General features: G+C 46.7%; 1 protein-coding gene across 1 annotated transcript; it reads right to left on the reverse strand.

Annotated features, from left to right (window-relative positions):
• Positions 1–1,858: 1,858 nt before the first annotated feature.
• LOC116941347 (sodium-dependent phosphate transporter 2-like) lies at positions 1,859–21,381 on the reverse strand. Its single transcript, XM_032952357.2, has 13 exons — positions 21,066–21,381; positions 15,655–16,708; positions 14,980–15,120; positions 14,637–14,722; positions 14,423–14,519; positions 13,533–13,649; positions 11,117–11,422; positions 10,090–10,252; positions 8,320–8,537; positions 7,296–7,515; positions 6,213–6,398; positions 5,278–5,362; positions 1,859–4,247 (listed from the first exon to the last, which is right to left on the reverse strand). The coding sequence occupies exons 2-13, from the start codon at positions 15,998–16,000 to the stop codon at positions 4,083–4,085; spliced, it is 2,130 nt and encodes a 709-aa protein (XP_032808248.1). The 5' UTR covers positions 16,001–16,708; positions 21,066–21,381; the 3' UTR covers positions 1,859–4,082.
• Positions 21,382–22,599: the final 1,218 nt, after the last annotated feature.

The raw sequence follows: 22,599 nt of genomic DNA on the forward strand, positions 1-22,599 counted from the left end.
CACTTGAATTTTGGACACTCGCGATTTTGCTCAGCCCCTTTGGTTTACCCTTTTGAGGTTCTGGAGATCGATGCGTGAAGCCCGAGGGGCCACCACTCTAAAACAGAACCCCGACACCACACAGCTCCCACTCATTGTCACGAGGCGACCTCCACAAACCAGCAGACGGCACCCCACGCTTCACTATGACACACACCAGACTCAACACCATCCAGCACCGCAGTTCACAATATCCATCAGTGGTCGGTAGTTCAATGTTTCATCCCAGTCCATAGCAAGTTAGAGCGCCACGGTGGCCAAATGTTAACTACCGCACCTGGTATGCAGGAGGTCGTGGGTTCAATCCCCACCCTGACCCCTGCTGTACATTTGGAGTTTGCGCGTCTCTCTCCCCGTGGGCGCATGGATTTTTCTCCGGGTCCTTCGGTGCTTCCCTCCACATGTATAAACATGCGTTGCGAGTATTCGGTTGCTGTACATTTCCACATGTTGATAAGCCACTACGTTGAGCCATCATTTGTGATATGCCAGGTGATCGCTTCTGAAGAAAAGAAAAAGAGCTCTTTAGCTAAGTGGGGCCTTACCTTGTAAAATTAAAATGTGAGTTTTAAGTTCGGTGGTGCAAGGGGGACCAGCAGCCTTCTGGTCCTTGCGATTGGCCTCACCCAGCTGCTGCCCTCGACTTGCCGTTAACCGTACTCGTCTTGACCCTGGTCAACAACGCCCACGCAGGAAGTCCCCCTTATCTCAAGGGCCAAAGTGGAACGCGTAAACTACACCGAGTCTTGGAAGGATTTCACTTTGCCTGCAGCTTTGGCAGTTCCCAGTCGATTGCTCGCCTTCAGACCCCACTGCTTGCTGGTTGTGTAGCTCCCCGATCCACTGCAAGTAGTTTCTGGTATCTTCATCCTGAGCTTTATATATATAGCCTCTTGCATCCCTGGGCAAGAGGAAGTGCAGGTCCACCGTCGGGCCATTACAACCTGGATGTCTCACCCAATTGCTCGGAATCAAGACGTCTGCTGCGCACGGTTCCAGACAATAGGCTGCTTCAATTGAAAAGCAGCAGAATAATTGACCAAAGGAGTAAGCAAGCAATCATCTGCTGTGGAGATGTTGAACTTCTTTCGCACCGGACGTAAGCAAGCGCTAATCGGAGGCGGACACCCCACCAATCGCGAGTGAGGTGGTAATTCTGCCGCTTTTCTGCGCGATAATCAACTTACAAACACGTGGAGCCGAAGCCCACCACAGCTTAAGTTGCATCAAAGCGACTGCCACGCATGGGCGAGTCCCCAACCATCGGGCGTCCCCTAGGGTTACACAATGCTCAATAAATAGCAGGGTCAAAACGTTGCCTACAAGTTTGTCGCAGTAATTGCACCACGCCAGTTCAAGGGCGGATGTCTTGTACGTGAATGCCACCTATAAAACTGCAGCCTGCCGAAGCATATACTACAAAAGAAGAGATAAGTGGGTGTGTTAAAAGGATCTAAACAACTGCAACCATAACTTTTCCACCTGCTCACCAGCATTGACTGTACAAAAACGGAAAGACAAACACCAACGTTATCATGGATGATAAAAAAAAAACTCTGATAAGTCTTTTACTGGGGTTCAACCTACGTGTTGTTCGGCACAACGTTCAACATTTTGCCCCGCGTCCTGTGAGCTTCTTCAGTTCGTGACAGACAACCAGACGTGCGGGAAGAGAAATGCATTTCGATCTTGAGTTTGAGCCTTCCCCCCCGACGCTATTTGGCCACATTTTCCTCGGCAAAGATAATTTACAACTAAGAAATCAAAGTGTGGAAGCGATCTGTGAAAGCAGGGCAATAACACAATGCAGGAACACAAATAGGATTCACCAGGTATTTATTGAAATATGCACCACCTAAAAAAGGCAATGCTGGCTGTAGTATATACAGGCAGCCATACACACGCACTGCGCGATACCAGCAAATAAATTCCACCTAGGGGACCTTGTATCTTGCTTTGGCCAAATGGCATTAACATTCTGGCACATGACTGCAGCAGGGTGGGTTTGTCGGCTTGGGGAAGAGTTTAAAAATTAAAAAAGGTAGACCGTTACTTGGGTGGAATTGCTTAGCACAGGAAATATACAAAAAATCTGAACAAAAACCACCGCATTTGAGGTTTGGCAACATTTACTGGTTCCAGACTACACAATGGTGCCCCCCCCCCGCCCCCCCCCTTCGAGCCACACAATACATGCCCGGGGCTCGGGAACAAAGATTCAGGTTAATCCAAGCACATTTCATTGCATGAAAATGTAATGTGATGTCATTTTAGCAACAGAAGACCCTTCAAAGTGCCAAACTGGGAGTTTCAAAATACTGCTTAAGTTACCCTGCAAAGACAAAAAAGGCGTTGACATCAACGCACCGGTGAGAAATGAAAGGCTTGGAAAACAAGAGCGCTCAAATTTAACCTCTGCCAGCCCTCAAAACCTCTCCAACGCTAACCACAACGCGCGCGCACACACACACACACGTGTCTCACAACATGTGTGCGTCAACCTCAAAATAAGCCGTCACGCAAATTCAAGATTGATGGAACGAAAATACAAATAAAAAAAGACAAGTGCCGAATACGAAACTTAAAATGAAATAAAATTTGGGAACCCGTGGGTCAAAACCCATCCACATCCTTTCCAAGAGCAAACCCCCCCCCACCACCCCCCTCCTTTGTCAAGATAAACCCTACAGAAGTCAAACACAATAAAGCAAAAACGTTGCAATGTACAAAGCTGAAAATGCAAAACACACGTACCAATCAAACCGTGGCGAAGCTACTCACTCGGTGGCATCGTACATCATGAGCTAGGAGAGGGGACCCCAAAGCACTTCACTGTTTGACATCAATTACAGAAAACGTTCACATTTTACACAAACAAGGAGAGTTAGTATTCCTCCAGAACTTTTTCAGCCTCAACAGTGCCAGATAACAATGTTTAAAACGCACGAGAACTAGCATTTCCATCGCCAGACAAAGCAGAACAAGTCGTTGCTTTGTTCATCTTTCTAACATCAAATTCATTTTTTTTCCCTAGGGGGCCCTTTCCTTACAACCTTAATCACATACTTCCCTCCCTATCCAATTTATTTTTGTTATACTGATCTTGTGACTCATTTGAAACAAAACACTGATTATGCAGGGAATGGGCAAGGTCGGCAGGGGTAGTGGGGGGGGGCTAGCTATAGAGAAATACATCTATTACAAGTGGGTAAGAGGCTTATTTTTAGTTATCAAACCGAGAAATAAAAAAAACCCACAGGCTTAGGAGCGAAGTTTGAACAAGAACACAAACCCAAGCCTGTGCCGCAGTTGCGTAGTGAGACTTGATGGCAATCTAACACGGGTCACGTTACCCCACCCCCTACCTGCAAATATATTTGCCATGCGATAATGGTGACTTTTTTCCTCTTCTTAATATTTGTAACACTTGTCGGTTTTGCCAATCTAAAAAGGCAAAACGCACGATGGTTGCCGTCAAGACACGCAAGCAGTTGTTAAAAATGCAAACTATGTCAAGGCTAAGTGCTTCCTCTGCTAAGACGCCATCACGTGGAACATTAAAGCCCGACACGGCTGCAAAGATGTACAAATTTGCACAGCAAAAGACACTTATCTGCGCACACAACGACGCTGGGCACGTGCACAGGCAGGGCGGATCACTCCGGTAATTTACAAGCCAACTTGACAACACTGCGCACGGTTTTACACTGGTCCAGGTTTGACAGGCAGAGGGGGGCACAGGCGTTGTGCTTTCGGAGCGCAGTTTCACGCTTCCTTTATGTTAAGTGACACTAGTATGGATCCTTTAGTGTTTAACTGAAATGCCTGCGTCTTTTCTGTCATCTTTGTTCCAAACAAAAGGACATGTTCCTTTAAAATGCACGCGCGTCACTTTTAAAAATCGACCACACCCGCACAACCGTTGCTTTAGCGGCTAGGTGATGGCGATTATGTTTTTTTGCGATTTGATTTCACGGTCAAATTGAGGGCGTTGGCGAGGCGTAGACTGGCGGTGGTTGAGTGGCACCGTGCCGCCGCTCCGGCTAGACGAAGGGCAGGATTCCATACACGAAGAGCGCCATGACGCCGGCGCTGAACAGCCCCGAGATGGGAACTGTGACAAACCAAGCCATGAAGATGTTGCGGAAAAGGCGCCAGTCGACAGCCTTGCGTGAGCGTAGCCAACCGACAGACACCACCGAGCCAACCTGTGGCACCCAAAGGAGGGGGGGGGGGGAACAAACGCCGCCGCACACGGGGCTGTTAACTCAAGGGAGGTGCTGGCATTACGAAATGTGGGTAGAAAAAAACGGCACCATATAGCGACAGCAATTTGAAAATAAACGTTGCATATTTGAGCAGAGTTCAACATCTAAACTGCACTAAAAAACGGCACCATAACCGGCTGAACCCACGCCTTCCAAATATATAGTGCTCCGCGAATGTGACGGCAGTTATCTTCTGCAAATCCCTACAATAGTCAACCGGCAACGATCTATCAGGGTAGGATTTACGAGTTGCGCGGCCTTTAAGAACCGACGCATTTGGCCCGGCGAGACGATAGTGTATGAACATGAACACAGCGAAATTTAAAGCAGGCGTGTAGCTCCATGCACTGGCACAAGCGAGGCTGCTTGGCAATGGAGTGCACGGACCATTCATGTACCCCAAGACAATGACCAGAGAGAGGAAACAGTGTCAAGCTCTCCTGGAGGTAAGGTTGGGGGAAAGACGAAGACTTACACCTGCTCAAGACTCAATCCTCCACTTAAACAGTAACGGAGAACCCCTCCTCTAATGACCACCCCTGTTAACGGCTAATCGCTTCACGACCATTCCCCCTGTTAATGACGGGCTGTTGTAGGTACAGTAAATATAAATTAAAGCATTGATTAACCACGTTTTTTATAACTTGTTGTGTTTATAATGCAATCAATAAGTTTGTATTAATATACATTGATTAAATATCATAAAGTACGTTTTTTGGGAGAAAAAGGGTAACTGTCAATGCCATCCGAACGAATTAAGCCTTTAAACATGTATTTCCTATACCCGCTTAACAACCGGTTTCGTGGAACCAATTTATTGTCGTTAGGAGGGGGTTCTCTACTGTACCCCTTGTCGTGGTTGCCAACTGCATGAACGCTCGACTCGACAAACACAAAGCAAACTTTGGTTCGTGCAACCAAAGTTACAGGTGGCCCCAAGTGGGGTTTTTTTTTTATTCTGCACCGTTACCTTGCAGTGCGTCGTGCTGATGGGCAGACCGATGTTCGAAGCGATCACCACCGTCATCGCAGAAGCTAGCTCTATACTGAAACCACTGGAACGAGAGAAGAGTGCACACCGCCGCAGAATAAAATTAGACTTGGTTGCGAGATTATCAGCTTCGTTAACAAAAGCACTATCCAAGTGCAACCTTACTGGCAGTGTACAACTTTTAGCTCCTGAAAACTATTGGAGGTTAAAAGTGGAACTAAATGTATTGCTTAAGCCAAGTACATTTCTGTTTCCGTTTTTAAGTATCACAAGTTTAGTTGTCACATTCACAGTTTAACTGAAAATACACAACTACTCCGTTCCACACGAAACAAGCCCAATTGCCCATGAACACGTTACAGAAGTTTCCTGTGCTGAAAAAGTAATAGAACCTTCCAGCGCAAAAGCAAACAGTCATGAACTCTGCCACAGTTGCCCCTCTGGCGAGGGAAGGGCCCGGGAGAATTTACGTAAATGACACCACTGGCATGCGAGTCAAAGGTCACCCGTACAAAAATCGATTGTTGAACAAGCCCACCATGGCCATTTTGAATGGTACAGAACACTTGACAACACCGTAGCACGACTGGGGCAAGCTGCTGAGCAAAGTTGTCTATTATAAAAAAAAACTCGTCTTGCAATGTTTCAAATTAACTTCATAACGACACCCAAGCTGTGCTCCAACAGTAAGTGACCACGAAAAAGTAACTCCAGTGCACTGGGCTGGCTTCTGGATTAACAAGGATGTAGGGTTAAAGGTGAACTGTCAACCGTGGGCAAAAACAGTTTGTCAAAGAAACCTGGTTCGATTTTTTTCCCCCTCTTGTTAATGCTGCTGCTCGTTATCCGTCACGAGGTCAGGGCGACCGGACGGGCAGCCCTGGCGCAGAGACAGCCAGAGGGGTCGTGCTCACCTCGAGGGAGTGATGGGCGTCAGGTCCTTGCCCATCGTCTGGATGACTCTGCGGCCCCACACCCACAGACCGAGGCAGATGCCCACGCCGCCGAAGAGCAGCAGCCACGCAGGTGTTGCTGCTTCCTGGTTCACGCTGCCAGTTGAGTAGATGATCCACAGGGCGACCAGGGGACCAATGGCATTGCTGAGGTTGAGAGAGGAGAAAAGAAAATCCGGTGGTAAACGCTTGTCCACCTACGCACGATGTGGACCGATCAAAAGCATTTGTTCCGCAATAATTAAATACATTTACATCCCTGGAAGGTCTTGTTCTTGTGACCGCTTAAGGGCCTCCCATTCGAAGACCTCAAGAGAGCCCCCTTCTAGAAGGTATTTGGGCTGCTCTTTCACGTGAACCTGGATACCGTGGTGCACCCATTTATATTGCTGGATGGACAAGCAGCAAGAGGATTTATGAATCCTGCCCCACCACTGTTTCAACTGCCAGGCCTGGAGATCAAAATCGATCCGGTGTGCGAACAATTACATCACAGAAGCACACCCCTTGCGAGTGATAAAATCTCAAAATGACGAAGCACTGTACTCTGGTGCACTTGACCACATGAATAAAAACGAATTACATTTTTCCTGGATACAGTAGAGCGTGAATGATCCATTTTAGTTTACCGCAAGAGCCACTCAAGTCATAATCTCATCCCATTAAATCGAATCCATAGCAATAAAAGAGGCATTACTTTAAAGACAATTTGGTGCTCGATATATTACAAGCAACAGTATAGCATTGAATATTTTCCAACTTTAAAATTGAATTTACATTAAGCACTTTAACAGCAAAATGTTACAAAACTAAATGTATTTTTTTGACCCAAGGTTTAAAACGTTCACTCCGCGAGATGGGCATGGCAATCCGCCGGGGGTCCAAAAGCCAGCAAGAAGAGCGAGTCAGTGGAGGGCTTGAGAAATTATAAATAAAAAAACTGCACCGCGAGCAGCAGACCGAGCACGCCCGAGAACGAGGAAAAGGACTGGGTGCCACCACGTCACCTCACTCGTCCTCCCCCCCCCCCCCCCCCCTCGTTACCTGACGTCATTGCCTCCGTGCGCAAATGAGCCGAAGCAGGCGGTGAGGATCTGCAGGAAGTGGAAGAGCATGTACACCTCGGGCCGGTCCTTGTCCTCCCCGTCCAGAGATCCCTCTGTTACCGTCGACGATGTAGAGCCGCTGCCCGTTTTTGTTGCCACGGCGACTACCCCATTGCTATTGTTAGGGACGACCGCAGTGCCGTTGCCGGTTGCGCCCTCTGCAAGGTGGGGGGAGTGAGCAGAGGAGTCCATATTGAAGTGCCACTTGCAAATAAGATTTCCACGTTTGAGCACCTTGGACTTAACGCACCCCCCCCCCCACCCAGTTCTACAAGAACGGTATGGGGTCACGCCTACAGACTTCCTGCATACATGGAATCTCATCGGATCACAAAAGTTAACAGGATGAGGATACAGAGCCGATTAAGAGCTTTGTGAATTCCACAATCAAGAGCATCAGTCAACCTTATTAAGATGGGCTGGCAAACCAGATGCTTAAACATTGGGGAATGGAAAGCAAGATTGATAATTGTACTCAGTAATAAAATGGCAAAATATTTCGTAAAAAACCTTGAGTGACAAAGTGATGATATAAACAGATGAATTCCTTTAAAAAATGCACTGGTGCATGACACTTTAAATGCAAACAAAATCAGGTTGCTTGTTGGAAGGGAAACTAAAAAGAAAAGCCTGTTATGCAAACCACTGGCACAAAGGGACATGCTTGCAATAAACAATTAGGCCAAAACGCATCTGTTCACTTTGTAAAATAGGCTTGGCCGCAAACTTACGCATGAAACCAAACACAAAAACACTGGGGACCCTGAACCAGAAAGATAAACATAAAAGAGCAGCACGGTGCGCAGGGTTTAAGCACACACACACAGGTCACGATCGCACCAAGATGAAACGACGAATTTGTAAACGCGACCAAACGCCACGCCTCGCTCTCGCCCAACTGCCCGCCCCCACCCCTCTCGAGGGCCCCATTTAACATGACGACCCGCCAGCGTACCACCGACCTTTCTCTGGGATGGGCTGGATGACGCTGTCATCGGCCAAAGCGTTGCAGTAGCTGGAATAGCTGTCGTAACGCACGCACGCCTTGCGGCTGGACGGCGCCCCGTCCTCGCCCAGGTGACCTCGCGACGACCCCACCTCCGCGTGCTTAGAGCCGTCCAGTGGCAGCCCATAGATGGCGGCCGTGTACGACGTGTAGCTGTTGTTGCGCCGGATGGGTCTGCCGGAGAGGAAGAATTTTTAGGACTGGCGCTCTCGTTGCAGCTGGATGCACACGCGCGCTAAAGAACAGGGGGGGCACGGTGGGCAGCGAAAACCCTCAAACAAACCCCAACGCATAACCAGTGTTTACAGGTCTCTGCGGCTACATCAATAATCCTCATTTGGCATGAAAGGGTATAATTCGGTTCATGCACAAGTATCTGGCAAGAAGATTTTTTAAAGAATACAATAAGTTACCTCCCAGAGTTCAGTTATAATTTTACCCCGATTTTACATGCAGAGTTTAGGCAAATTGTTTGCACTCAACCACCGTCTATTTTTTTTTTCAACATTACTTATCGCAAATCCAGGAGTTGTATAATTTATCTTAACACTGCAGAGTCACAAAAATCAATAACACTGAAACTATAGCAACCATACAGATGGACTGAAAATAAACACGGTGCATAAGGTATTGATCACTGTACGATTTGTTGCGACCTAAACACCGACATTTTTACCACTAAATCCAGGATCAAAATTTTTTTCTTTATAACTTTGATAAATCAAAGACACTCCCACCCCATGTAGTTAGAATAACCGTGGACACGTTTAATCTTATTTAAAATGTAGGATATGCATCCAGTGAAGAGTTGCTACAGGATTGTTTGAGAGTTAAAGGCTTGCAAAAAATGAATTTTAATTTCTAAATTTGGGTTTACGCCATGAACTTAAATGTCAAAAAGTTATAATTTTCAACCCATGGAAAGACAAGACACAACGGGCCAATGCAGGCAAGACGCCCAACCATGCACAAGTGGAAAGTGTACTGAATTAATCTGCTTTACGTGGATTATCTGGGCGAGTAGAAAAAAACATTTTAAAACACTTTCGATTTGAGAGTGAATACTGCAACTAATTGCAAATTCAAGAATTACATGGGGCATTGATTAGAAAATTAGCAGCTAAAAATCGCTTTCATAGAGTAGTCAAAACAATAAACCCATATTTTTGCCAAGTTCCAGCTTAAAATTTAACATCTCTGAAATGTAGGCAAAGGTGAACGCATGAAAATGCCAAAAAGCCAGTAACAATCATCACTATTGGAAGACATAATATGAAAGTTATTTCTGGGAGGGACCAATAGTGCAAGAAAACAAAAGGGTGTGTGCATGACATGTCGGTACATAATATTGATCAAACTTATGCCTATATTACACCATGAAGCTAATGTAAAGACGGAACAAGGCAGGACACAATATACTGTAGAGAAAGAGGCGAGAAAAGAAGAGATTCTTTAATCGAATCGTAAGCAGAGCAGATGAATTCTTATACCCCGACTGAGTAACCCCCAAAGAAATGTCCGTAGGAGGCCAGACTGTCGAAGGAGGCAGTGATGAAGGCAAATCAAGTGCGTGTGGGCAATAAGACAACATCATATTTATTTATACGGGAGGAATCTGATGAGCTATGAAGCTTTGACAGATACCCAGAAGGGGCGGGTAAGAACGTTACAAACTATACATAAACACACAAGTGCAAAGTAAAGGAAAGTTACACAAATCACTGACTTGTACACCGGTGGCTCGGGTGGACCAGACTCCAGAACACGGTCCAAGTGCATCTTGTGCAATAAGTCTTTGTAGAGTCCAGAGTCCTTGTGCACTGTGTGGTAGTGTCCGTCTGCTAAGCTTGCCACTCCGTTTGCCATCAGCTCCGAGTAACTCGGCTTGCCTGCAAGTGCCGGGGGATACACGCGCGCACACACACACAACGGGTTAATTTCAACAATTGTTAAAACCACTATTTATTAAAATGGACGATGGGCATATTGGGAGGATTGGACAGGCTGTTGATATGAAGAGTCATGGCTTCTGAAAGTTTGGCACTGGGACACAGGCACATGCCCTTTAAGGAGAACTTTCCAAAACAGGCAATTTGTCCCAGAATGGAAGCACTCCACAGACATTGTACACAGCCCTTTTGTCAATCCACTGCTGGATGAGGCCGTGTGGGTCGATGTAGGTTTACTTGACCACACACTTCTCCACACGGATCTGTGCAGGTTGGTGAAGACAGGGAAATAAGCAAGTACTGCACAACTAGCATTTTTGGAACACTGCCACTTTGGGGTACATCAGAGCCCCCCGTAGCCTGAAATACCCTGTTATGCATATTCGGTCGCCCAGCCAAGCATCATCCACACCAAAGATCCGACAAGACTGGGTAAATGCAAGGTGATATGGTTATCAGCTGATATGCGATAATTATAATCAGCATGTTATGTTCAGTGCTCAGAAGGCACCACTTTAATTCACAATCCCTGCCCCACACAACAATGACAAAGATCCCCTGTATAGCCTGACCAGACTGTTGGGGCAAGTAGTGTTAGCAAGCACCTATGAAGGCCAAACACGGCACACGAGGGGGTGGGTGGCCAGCACCACGCCCACACATTTATAAGGTATCCGAGTAATCAGGTTTAGGAATAAGTTGCACGAGTTTCAATGGGACAAAACTTCAGGGCGGAGCGCGGCTTTACCACTTGGCGGCTCAAATAACGGGGGCGCGAGCCTACGTGCTTGTGCCGACACCCACCGTTGGCGCAGCTGTTGCTCATGCTCCGATCGCGGTGGGCAAATCCGTTGCGCGGCTTATTCCCAGACAGCTCGTCTTCCGCAAACCCCAGCGTCTTGCCCGCGATCCCGTTCGCCTCCGCCGGTGCCACGTCCAGCTCGCCATCCTCAGAGTCGTCGTCGCCCAAGCGGAAGGCAGTCTTGGCACCAGGTTCGCCCGCAGACTTCGGCTTCACCTCCACGGAGACGTTATTACCGTTGGAAAACAAGCCCAGCTCCACGCCCTCGTCCGTACCCGGCGCTGGCCCACAGCTCGTCTTCAAGTGCTCTGCAAACGTAAAAGTCTCTATTTAAAAAAAGGTTCTTTTGAAATAATAAGAAAATGTAGTTACACAATTCAATTAAAATCTCAAGATGTAATTCAACTAAAACACTCAAAAGCAGTGCCCTGTTGAGTTCTTCCATGGGGCACTGCCTTGATTGCATAATATGCTTGAGCAACTCAAGCAGCTACGATGGGGGGGGCACCGATAACAAATCGGGCCTTCAGCGAAAAAGGCATAACAAAATGTGCGCCTTCTAATATGCACAAAACAGCGTTGTGAAGTATAGTAAAAAGCCCCCACCCCATTGATCATGGAATTGCCAGAGATGGTGGTTTGGAGAGGTCTTCATCGAACAGTGGACTGATCATGGCTAATGATAACAATGATGGAAGAGTCAAAAGCAATATGCCATGCACGTGCACGCGATGCATTAACTTTCCAAAATTTGTACTGGACATTTCTCCATACAGCTAGCTTTCAGAATGCTGGCAAATGTGCAGGATTATGCAAGACTCTTATACAACCAACTCTTTTATTCAAAACCAACAAGTCCCAATGCACCAGGGAACAAAGACCTACACATATCACTTAGCTGGCATGCAAAGTAGGTCAAAATAGAATAGGGGTGGGAAAAAATATATTTTTTTCCCCCATAAAAATAACTGGACTACTGAACAGCACATGACAGGTATGAATGTCAATTTTCTAACCGACAGTTGTATAAATAGAAAGGAATCTGCAAAAGTGAAGACTTTTCAGAGCAGTCCTTCCACCATCCATCCACTGCTGGTCACAAGTCAAGGGCATGACAGGGGTCCTAAAATAACTCAGACGGGAGGGGGAATGGGTTCGCCGAAAGAGAATGCCCCAGTGTCGATGTTATTAGGTAACTAAAATAAAGGCGATTAAGATTACTTCGCAAACTGGGCACATCACTGCAGCCTTATCCTCGCTTAATGAACGACTGGCAAGCATTAAGTAACGTGGCACGAAATAAGGCTGTGCACCAAATACGGCAAATCGCGAGATTGACACGTTTAGGGTGTCATTTTTTTGTAACTTCAAAAAGGCACCGTGCATTTTAAATATTTTTTTACGAGTACACGTCAAAAAGATGGAGTAATGCTCGTCATCATCACTTGAAAGATCTGAACCAGTGGACTATGGCCAAATCACTCCGAATGTGCCAGATCTGAAGGTAAAGCAGCATTACGCCTGGTTAGTACTTGGGACTGCCTAAGGAAAGATCAGCTGTTGTAAAAGGATTGGGTTGCGAGGTGGCCAAGAGATGGCAGGTCGGCAATAGAGTCTTGAATCTGTATATCGGAGCTTTGAGCGTTGCCCCCTTGCATACCGTGGGTTTCGTTGGATCTGCTACCACATACCTAACAGATTCACTGGTATTCTTGGTTCTTTCGGTAAAGTCACGTAGGAGGGAAACAATAAAATAATAAAAATATAAAACAATAAAATTATCACGACGTTTCGACTGCAACACAAGCAATCATCATCAGGTGTGAAAACCACAGCAAGAAAAAACGCCACTTATCAAATTTTCTTGCTGTGGTTTTCACACCTGATGGTTACTTGTGTTGCAGTCGAAACGTCGTGAGAATTTAATTGTTTTATATTTTTATTATTTTATTGTTTCCCTTCTACGCGACTTTACCGAAAGAACCAAGAATATGAATCCCTGCAGTCACGAAAGTTTTAAATCAACAGATTACTGGTATTTAGACAAACACCAAAAGAGGCAGGACTCTGATGAAGATCTTGCAACTTGGTAAAACTTCTGGGTAAATCAAGTGTATCATTAAGGTGAAATAATTAAGTTCCGTGTACCTCTTTAGCAGATGCTCATTTGACACTCCTTGGGGGGTGGGGTGATCTCTCGTATGGTGTGTGAAACAGCAGCAAAGGATTTCTATACTGTGGTTCAAATGACATTGCATGGGCTTTGGACATCCAAGAACCCGTTTCAGATGTACCTTTGCAGGTAAGTTCAGAGGGCAATGGGCGCAAACTCATTGTCGACAGTATGGACGCAACGGTAACAACGAACCAACTATGAAGATACCACGTCTGTGGCGCTTAACACGAGCGAGCACTTACTCTCGATCTTCCGCCGCATGCGGGGGCAGACAATGAACCAGACGACGAGGCCACAGGCAACGGCGAAGGTCAGCGAGACCAGAACCAGCGCCCAGATAGGCAGCTCGAAGCCCAGAACTACAGCGGCAACAAGGAAGGGCACACGCGGACCTCAGTGGCCTGCAGGCGCTCTCACAAGCACTCCTAAGCCAAGCGGAACTAGCCCGCGCGGTGAGCTACGCGGCAGCATCATTGTTTTTCCTGTGCACAATGTGAAACAAAACAAAAAATGGTATAGATAAAAATAAACTCGCTTCGTAGTAAATTGTAGAGGCTAAAAAAAAATTAGATCGCAAAAAAATTAAGGGAGGCACGTTAGGTTTTTAAAATTCTATATCAAATACAACAGCGCCATCTTAATCAAATGTAGCCATATACATGAAAAGAACACGTACAAAATAAGCAGTATATTTTAGGTAACAGTAAAAATCAGAGTGCTACCTACACTAGCTTACACCAGGTGCGGTAATCTACCGACACTCTGATTCATCAATAATAATTTACAAATGAATTTATCTACAAACACTGCACTAGTCCAGAAAGCATTCACAACTTGGAAAAGAAACAGCTGTGCGCATGGTATTACTCGTACACTGTAGAACTTAAAAAAAAGAAAGTTTCAAATGTGCAATTCTCTTCCAGGAATTGAAAGAAGAAACCGTTTCATTGCTTGAAGGTTATTCATCAACGGCATAAAACCCACTTGGTCAAGGCTTAATTTGAAACAAAGCGCACTGTGTATAGAGGTATTCTACCAAGGTGCCACACAACATTAAGCTGCATGTAATTAAGACATTTAAACATTTCAACTTGGCGGGGCGGGGGGAATAATTAAAAAAACCGGTACTCACGAGGCAGGCCAGTCAGCATGATGGAAAAGCAGTTGACCCACATGACCACTCCGTAAAACAAGGGCAAAGCACGCAAACCATTGGGAACCGGGTCATCCTGGGCAAGGACAGAAAAACCGGAATTAAAAATCTCACTCAACAAATGAGAGTTTGAAAATCTCACGCTAGTAAACTGTGGCACACCTATCCCCCCCCTCGGTTTCTCTTCACTCACCTTGTTGAGAATGAAGAACCGCACCATGAAGAAGAAGATGGCCGACATGATGCCAGAAAGCAGAGGGGATACAAACCATGAGGCCACTGGAACAAGACAAAGCAACACCCATTAAATAAACTCCGATTCAAAGGACCGCTTTCACACACCGGAACTGGCACCAAACACGCTCGCGCAACGTGCTGAATCCTGGCAAATAGTTTCCACGGGTGACGTACAACGTGACCAACAATGATAGCCTATTATTAGAATCGGACTTGGTTGTACTTGCCGTTAGCGTACCAGCGAGTGCAGCCGACACGTGTAATTTAAGGGGAACAACAGGATTAAAAAGGCAACGTACCGATGCTGATAAGTTTCGTCCACTGCACGCTCCCCGCACCCATGGACACCATCGTGAATCCAATGGTGGCACCCACAATGCAGTGCGTGCCAGAGATGGGCAGCTTCAGAAAGGATGCGATCAGCTGCCAGGCGGCCGAACCTACCGGGAAAACCAAAAGCGCATTCGTCAACTGGGGCAGAAGCACCACGTTCTTTGTAATTCACAACTCAAAGAATAACGTCAATATATTATACATAACGTAAACGCACAAACACAGCACAAGCAAAATGCAATGCCAATTAATGAAGCATAACCATAAACAGAGAGGGAAAACGTAAGATACATTTGTAGATCAAAACGACAAACATGTACAGCTCTTTGTCAAGACACTGCTTGATGAGTGTCCCACCCCACACCGCAAGGATCCACAGTCATTTGACCATACATCACTACACTGGGACAGTGAGGTATGGCAAAGGCAGAGGGGGCATAGAATTACAGTACAACAAATCTATTTTGCTGCACGGCCCCTCTGCCACCCCAAAACAATGTCTGACATGAAATGCGCGCCATCTCGGCACACCTTGGAAGCCACACAGAGGCTCGGGCCTGGATTATTGTGCTCGGACAGGTGACAACGGTAACATCCAAACTAAAATCGATGTAAAAAAAAAACACTGCTTGTCCACTCACCAACCATGGCGCTGACCTGGCCCGCCATCAGCGTGGACTCGGAACCGTTGTAAAGGTTCACGTCGACGATGCCGTTGCGGATGGTCTGCCCCACCTTGGCGCCGAGCAGCACCGAGCCCACCGTCTCGAACACGGACGCCAGGATGCACGCCTGACGCAGCGTGAGCACGCCCGAGCCCACAGCCGTGCCGAACGAGTTCGCCACGTCGTTGGCCCCCACCGAGAAGGCGAGGACGAAGGCGATGATGAAGCCCACAATGAGCATCCATTTGTACTCCTCGAGGCTCGTGCTCGCCTCCGCAACAATCGAGACCGCCGCCGTGACTGCCGTCGTAAAAGTCTCCATCGGGCCAATTTATTTCAGGTGTCGTGACTTGGGGAGTATGATAAAATTACCCCCCGTGCAATTTGATGTTTACAATACCCTGGACTGAACACTTTCTTTCCCCCCTTTTAACCCCTCCGAGTGCCTCCCCCTCACCCAGCAGTGACGTGCGACTGAATCTCAACGCAGCGTTTTAAAACAAACCCTTTGTCTAAAAATAAATGCGGCTCACTGCTTCAAATTACTTTGGCTTCGGGAAGGAAAAATTATTTATGCGACCAATTAGTGCTGATTATAGGTTACGCGTTTTGCAAATTATCCCAAGTTACGCAAGTTGCAATTTATATATTAAATTAAATAACATTAAACATATGACCTCCAAACCCCTTAACGTTACTCCAAACTTTGGCCACTGAATAATAGCCTAAGCTGTTAACAAACCTAAGTACAAAAATATTTTATTTCCTTTTTACAATTAAAATGCTTGTGCTATGCGTTTTTATATAAATATTATAATGCAAATTAATTTATGCCAAACAAATGATATGGCTTGTAAACTTAAGACTGATATTTATGCTGAGATGGTATAACCTGGGAACTAGGAACCAGGTGAAACAATTGCTATCTTCTGGATATCAGCTCACACAAGGAAAAGTGCATGTTGGTGATCATGAGCATCGCAAGCTCCATTGTTGCAGCGTGGGCGAGATGGCGGCTGCAAGGATCATGCTGGGGAATGACACGGACAGAGAGAAGGGGGAGGCAAGCACCACGTACGGTTAACACAAGCGAGCCGTTGCACCACACCACAAGAATTACAGAACCTGTTGGTCTATGATGACAAATGTGTTTGTTTGTATCCTCTTAAAGAGACAACAGAAATTGATCCGTCTAAACTTGCTTTTATGCACCTAGGCTGTGCGCATCAGGCTATGCAAGTTTGAAGCCCCTACTAATGAGAAACAATTTCAAGCGATGGTCTATCACGCCATCATAGAAACAAAGTCCCTTCACTTCATCAATGTTTAATAATGATTAAGAGGGATGCAACATCGCACGTGCCATTTAATGATGCGTGCATTATTCGGATATCTGATCATTATCTAATCTTCAGTCATGCCAAACAGCCCAAGACACCCAGGGTGTTTATCTCTAAGATCAGAGCACACGGCTTGTTTGTACGAGTGCCAGTTTCCTTGAGTGGCAGTTATTTGTGTTTCAGCCAACACGACCTTTCTCGAGCCTTCCGTGTCAAGCAAATGCCTCGTCCGCTTAGAAAAACAGGTCACATATCCACTGTATCCGGCCATTCTGGTCGTTAAAAGAAAGTGAGGGTGGGCTCACGAAAGCCACGGACTTCCGACAATCGCTTCTTTTTTTATCAAGGACGTCACTCCCTTTAACCCCAACCAGCTAGCACTTTCTCCACTGTACCGCGTGTCACACTATCCCCCAGTTCATCTATTTCCCCACCCCCCCACACGGCCTCCAAGAAGTGCTCAGCCAAGCAGCTGTGAAGTCGTCTGCCGGCTGCACAGGTCCCGGCGAGGTTGGGACAGACCCCGGGGGGGGGGTGGTGGGGGAAAAAATCGACAAGATCGGGCAGCTCAACGCAGTTGGCAGCATTCCTTGTCGGCAGACGAACTGACCAAATGGGTTGTCTGCTTTCTGCTCAGCAATTTAAGGATACATGGACGTTGTTTTATCTTTCTCCAAAACCGCATCTCGTGCCCGCTTATTTCGACTGCTTGTGAAAGGGAGCGACGTGTTTAAAGCCAAGCAAGGCAATAAAATATTATTGAATTTTGTTGTAAATAACTGAAGTGGTTGTGGGGGACGCCGTGAACCTAGTTCACCCCTGCGGGCCATGACTGTGGGGTTACAATTCACAGCGGCTTGCGACATTTGGAGATCAGAACTCCTCCCACCAACCCCGCCACCACCCCCACCTTCGCTCAGTCGGTCTAAACCAGATGACAGAATGTCAAAAAAATATTTCGGCGCACATGCGTGCTAACACGTGCACAATTCCCTTGACAAATGGCCTTAAAAAAAGCGGTGAACATTCGTTGTAGATGTACACAAAGTACATATTTAATCCACGCCCCATTTGTTTGTTCAATCCACCGATGGATGAATGAGGCCTCATTGGGGGTTCTTTGCACCGACGTCACAGCACACGGGGTTGGACAGTGAGAGGCTGGGGAGGGGGGCACACGGGTCCTGTTCAACCATGAGTCGCCACTTCATTGGTAGGCAGTTAATTTAATTCAGACGCCAGGTCTATAGCGCAGGGCCGCTAACCACTCCAACGTCGTCCCCAACCTAAATAAAAACGAGTAAAAAAAACGAGTCGCGTGCACACGGCCGCAGCACAAATGGACAGATCAATAATGGCCGCGATGTAACCACGCAGCACTGCGCGCAGACTGCAATGCAGCCAACAGTCCTATACATAGTGCGACAGGGCGACTGCGCGCGTGGTAGGTTTACCGCACGTCCGCCATGTGCCCTAACACGTGCCTGCAATGCACCAAGCAACACACCCCCCTTTGCCCCGAGGCCGACATTGGGACCTCCGTATTTAAAATAAAAATATATATAACAAGCACAACGCTACATGGCAAGCTCTTTAAAAACCCGCCGCGTGTGCTCGCGCACCCCTTACGCCAAATTTGATGAATGCCCACGGTCAAGAAGCATGCTCTCTGGGCGAGCGTAGTGGCTACCAATCTGGCGCTGACGGCGCGGCCGAGAGAGGGCGTCCAGCGAGAGAGATGGAGGCGATGAAATTAAGCCGCATGACCACGTGCTGGGGGGCGGCGGATCGGTGGCATTCCACTTGGGGGAGGGCCAATTCGTCAAGCAGTGGAGCGAGCACGTTTTAAAAAAAATAAAAAATTTCCGACGCTGTACTGTAACAATGTCTTTCAATACCAATAGCCGCCATTCGTCACGAAGTAAAGGTGACGTCTGTGCCAGGCCAGGTGCACTTTGAGGCCACGGTAAGTGTCGAAGGTTCGCCGACAGGTCGTTTCGGGACAGTCACTGTCTTAAGGGCCCCCTTACACACACACTAACCAAATAACCCGCAAGGAGTTGGATGGGGCTCATCTAGCATTAGATTGACAAAGGACTGTAGATGTACTGTATCGTCTCTAAGGGATATAATTAAATGAACGTGACCATCTGTAACCGAGTAGGATTGTATTCACATAACCACGGAGTGGCTAGGAGACTCGCGCAACACAATGAGGGCTTGTACGAGCGTTCTCGGTGCACTGTAACATGCAAATATTGCACTCAAAGTGCATAAAGCGGATATTTTCAGACTTGGAAATATACTTCGGAGACGGGAAGGGAACACGTGGATTAAATAACGTAAAGTTACTCACATTGCTGGTCATGGAAATTCCAAGTTCCTATGACATCGTCAATAAAAACCAGAACCGACTAGCCTACACTACCAAAAGCAACTACGGTACCGAAATTCTCCAACAGATGAATGATGGGGATGACCATGTAATTGGAGCTTATAAAAAAATGTAACTGTAATTCAGAGTATAATACATTTAACCATCCCCCCCAACCGTAAGCCAAAGAAAATCCTGACCTACATACTTCACACTGGGCGTTTGAGGACAGCGGTAATTAGGGCCGGTAATGAAGGTGATTAAATGCTATTAAAGCAACGAATGGACACGCGTTAACACTACACCAAGAACGTCATGAGGGGTTTGTTCGACTTGCGTTCAAGTGCGGATATAGCAATTTGTCACTTTTGTCAGCAGCCATGGTGAGGTGTAAAGGAGTCGAACTCGGGTCGCCGGATTCCACGTGGCCGTGCGTTAGGGGCAACTGCGTCACTTAAGTGTTTTAACGCGAGACAGCAAATCTTAGCGGCTCCCTACTCACTTGGGAAGCCACATGGTTAAACGCCACTTGCGTAACGCCACGTGTTCTTGAGTGCCATGTGCAACGGGGCCCGGCACCGGCTTTCGTCGATTAAAACGAGCCACACGTACTCGTCGTTGCCAAATCGATCGAGCACGCCACACTTAGTTCTATCGTCGACACGAGGGAACGTGTCCCCACCACGTGTCGCGGGATTTCGGAAAACCATTATTAAACCGCATTGCGGTGTCGAACTATCGTAAACTTTCGCCCTTGAGAACCACGTGGGATTGAAACAAAGATTGTCCAAACCCCCAATGTCCCGTTCACCAATATCCCACATTATCCACGTGTCCCCCTTCCCTTAACTATAAGCTCGCGGTCACTCACCCCCCACGTCTAACACCCCCCGTTCCAAATGTCCTCGATTATTAAAGCAGATAAAGTCGTCTTCGCCCCCAATTTGAGCTTGCTCATGCCGATGAGACGGCGATAACGCCACTCGATATTGAGACAATTCCGATCGTACGGGGCTATGCATGTAAGCACGCGCATTACGTATATGGCTTAGAGATATATACACACACATCCAAAATAAAAACCCATTAGTCGTTTTTTCTCCCAATTGTGCGGATTTTTTTTTTTAAGACTGGGACCGGCGGAACGCAGTTATCGAATCGCCGCGCGCGATCTTGCGCCGTCAACGGAAGCGAACCGATGGGTTTGTTCCCTCAATAATCATTAAACCTTCATCGCCATCACTAAAAAAATGGGATTACTATACAGAATTGCCACGTTAACGTTGATACTTTCATTATAATTATGCCAGTGCCGTCATAGGTCGAGATGGGGGGGGGGGGAAGAGTCACGAATGAAATGAATCAACCGTGAGGCGAGAGACTTCGCGCTTTCGAAGACAACAATTAATAAAAAAAACACCACATCGACGTAAGCCTTCAACTAGTTTTCATTGAAACCACAAAATTACGCGCGTTTTTTTAATACGTGAAACTAGAACATCCGGTTTCAATAAAAAAAAATTAATGTGAACGCGACAATGTGTTACTGTGGCCGGTACGTTAAACTACGCTTGTGAAGTATAAACACGCGGCGGGGTTTTTTTGTTTGTTTGCCATCGCTTGTGTGTGAATACACTCATCAATTAACAACAACAAAAATCACAATTACTCACAGATCCCGAAGCAACGTGGTCGGTGGCGAGGGTTTGGTTAAGCCGCGCCAAAAACTCCCGCCCAAACACAGCAACGACGAGACGGCTCCCCTCACGGAGACGACCACCGCAGCAGCAACAGACTCTTTGCCAAAATACAAACCAAAAAAATGTATTAATAATGAGGAGCGGAGGGGGGGGCGAATTAAAACAGCCACGCCTTGCCAAGATAGCGGAATCGTAGCGTGCTAGAAGCCACAGAGAGCGAACGCGAGGATGGTGATGCTACTGCTGAAACACGTCCACTAGGCTGCCGCCATGTTCCAATTATGCGGCTCTCGCGCTCCCCCTTTTATAGAGAGGGCCGCTCCCCCCTCCCCCCACAACCCCCCCCACCTCCCCGCCCCCCGGAATCGTCACAGCCAATAGGAAGCGCGCGCGCGCCCCCCACCATTTCCGATGACGTCAGTCCGCCATGCCCCATTGTCTTGTGGGGCTGTATTGTGATTGAATCACAAGGAGAGTACCATATTAATACAAATATAAAACAATGCTTTTTTATTTTGTATCATTTTATTGTTTCTCTTCTACGCGACTTTACCGAAAGAACCAAGAATATGAATCCCTGCAGTCACGAAAGCTTTAAATCAAAAGGAGAGTACCATTAATAGAGTTTTTCCCCTTTTTTTCTGTCCTTGAAAGGGCAATGCATATATTATTATAGTAGGTTTTTTGTTTGCATTTTGACTGCAGGTATTGTGGTTAATGCAGACATGAATCCTTATAAAAAGGTTTCAGTTTTGTTGCCAGAAAAAAGGGGAAAACCCTATTATTACATTTTGGTACTGGCAAAGGAGGTCTAATGATGAGAGTATCATTATTAATCTTTTATATCCTGGAGGACTAAAAAATCCACTGAGCTCTACAGCTCTTGTGTTTTTTTACACACTGTCCAGTAGGGGATGGGGCCCCACCTGTTTAGAACGTTACAACAACAAATAATACGAAACCACGATTGCAATGCAAGGTATTCCAATCGTGGTTCGCGCACCTGGTAAGGATGCTCCCCCGCCCCCCCCCCGGTAGACTCCCCCTGAAACTCTACCGGGCAGCAGCAGCGTCCCACTGGGCAAAGACCCCGTGGCCGGCCCAGGACACGCCGGCGGGACGATGTCGCTCGGCTGGCTTAGGAACGCCTGGGAATTCCTCAGTAGCGTATAGTAGTGTATAGTGTAGTGTATAGTAGTGGATAGTGTAGTGTATAGTAGTGTATAGTGTAGTGTATAGTAGTAGATAGTGTAGTGTGTAGTAGTGTATAGTAGTGGATAGTGTAGTGTATAGTAGTGGATAGTGTAGTGTATAGTAGTGGATAGTGTAGTGTATAGTAGTGGATAGTGTAGTGTATAGTAGTGGATAGTGTAGCGTATAGTAGTGTATAGTGTAGTGTATAGTAGTGGATAGTGTAGTGTATAGTGTAGTGTATAGTAGTGGATAGTGTAGTGTATAGTACTGGATAGTGTAGTGTATAGTAGTGGATAGTGTTGTGTAGAGCAGA

The sequence above is a fragment of the Petromyzon marinus genome, chromosome 11 (genome assembly GCF_048934315.1).
Source record: "Petromyzon marinus isolate PM22_M1 ecotype Great Lakes invasive population chromosome 11, UKy_Petmar_22M1.pri1.0, whole genome shotgun sequence".
Taxonomy (NCBI): Eukaryota; Metazoa; Chordata; class Hyperoartia; order Petromyzontiformes; family Petromyzontidae; genus Petromyzon; species Petromyzon marinus.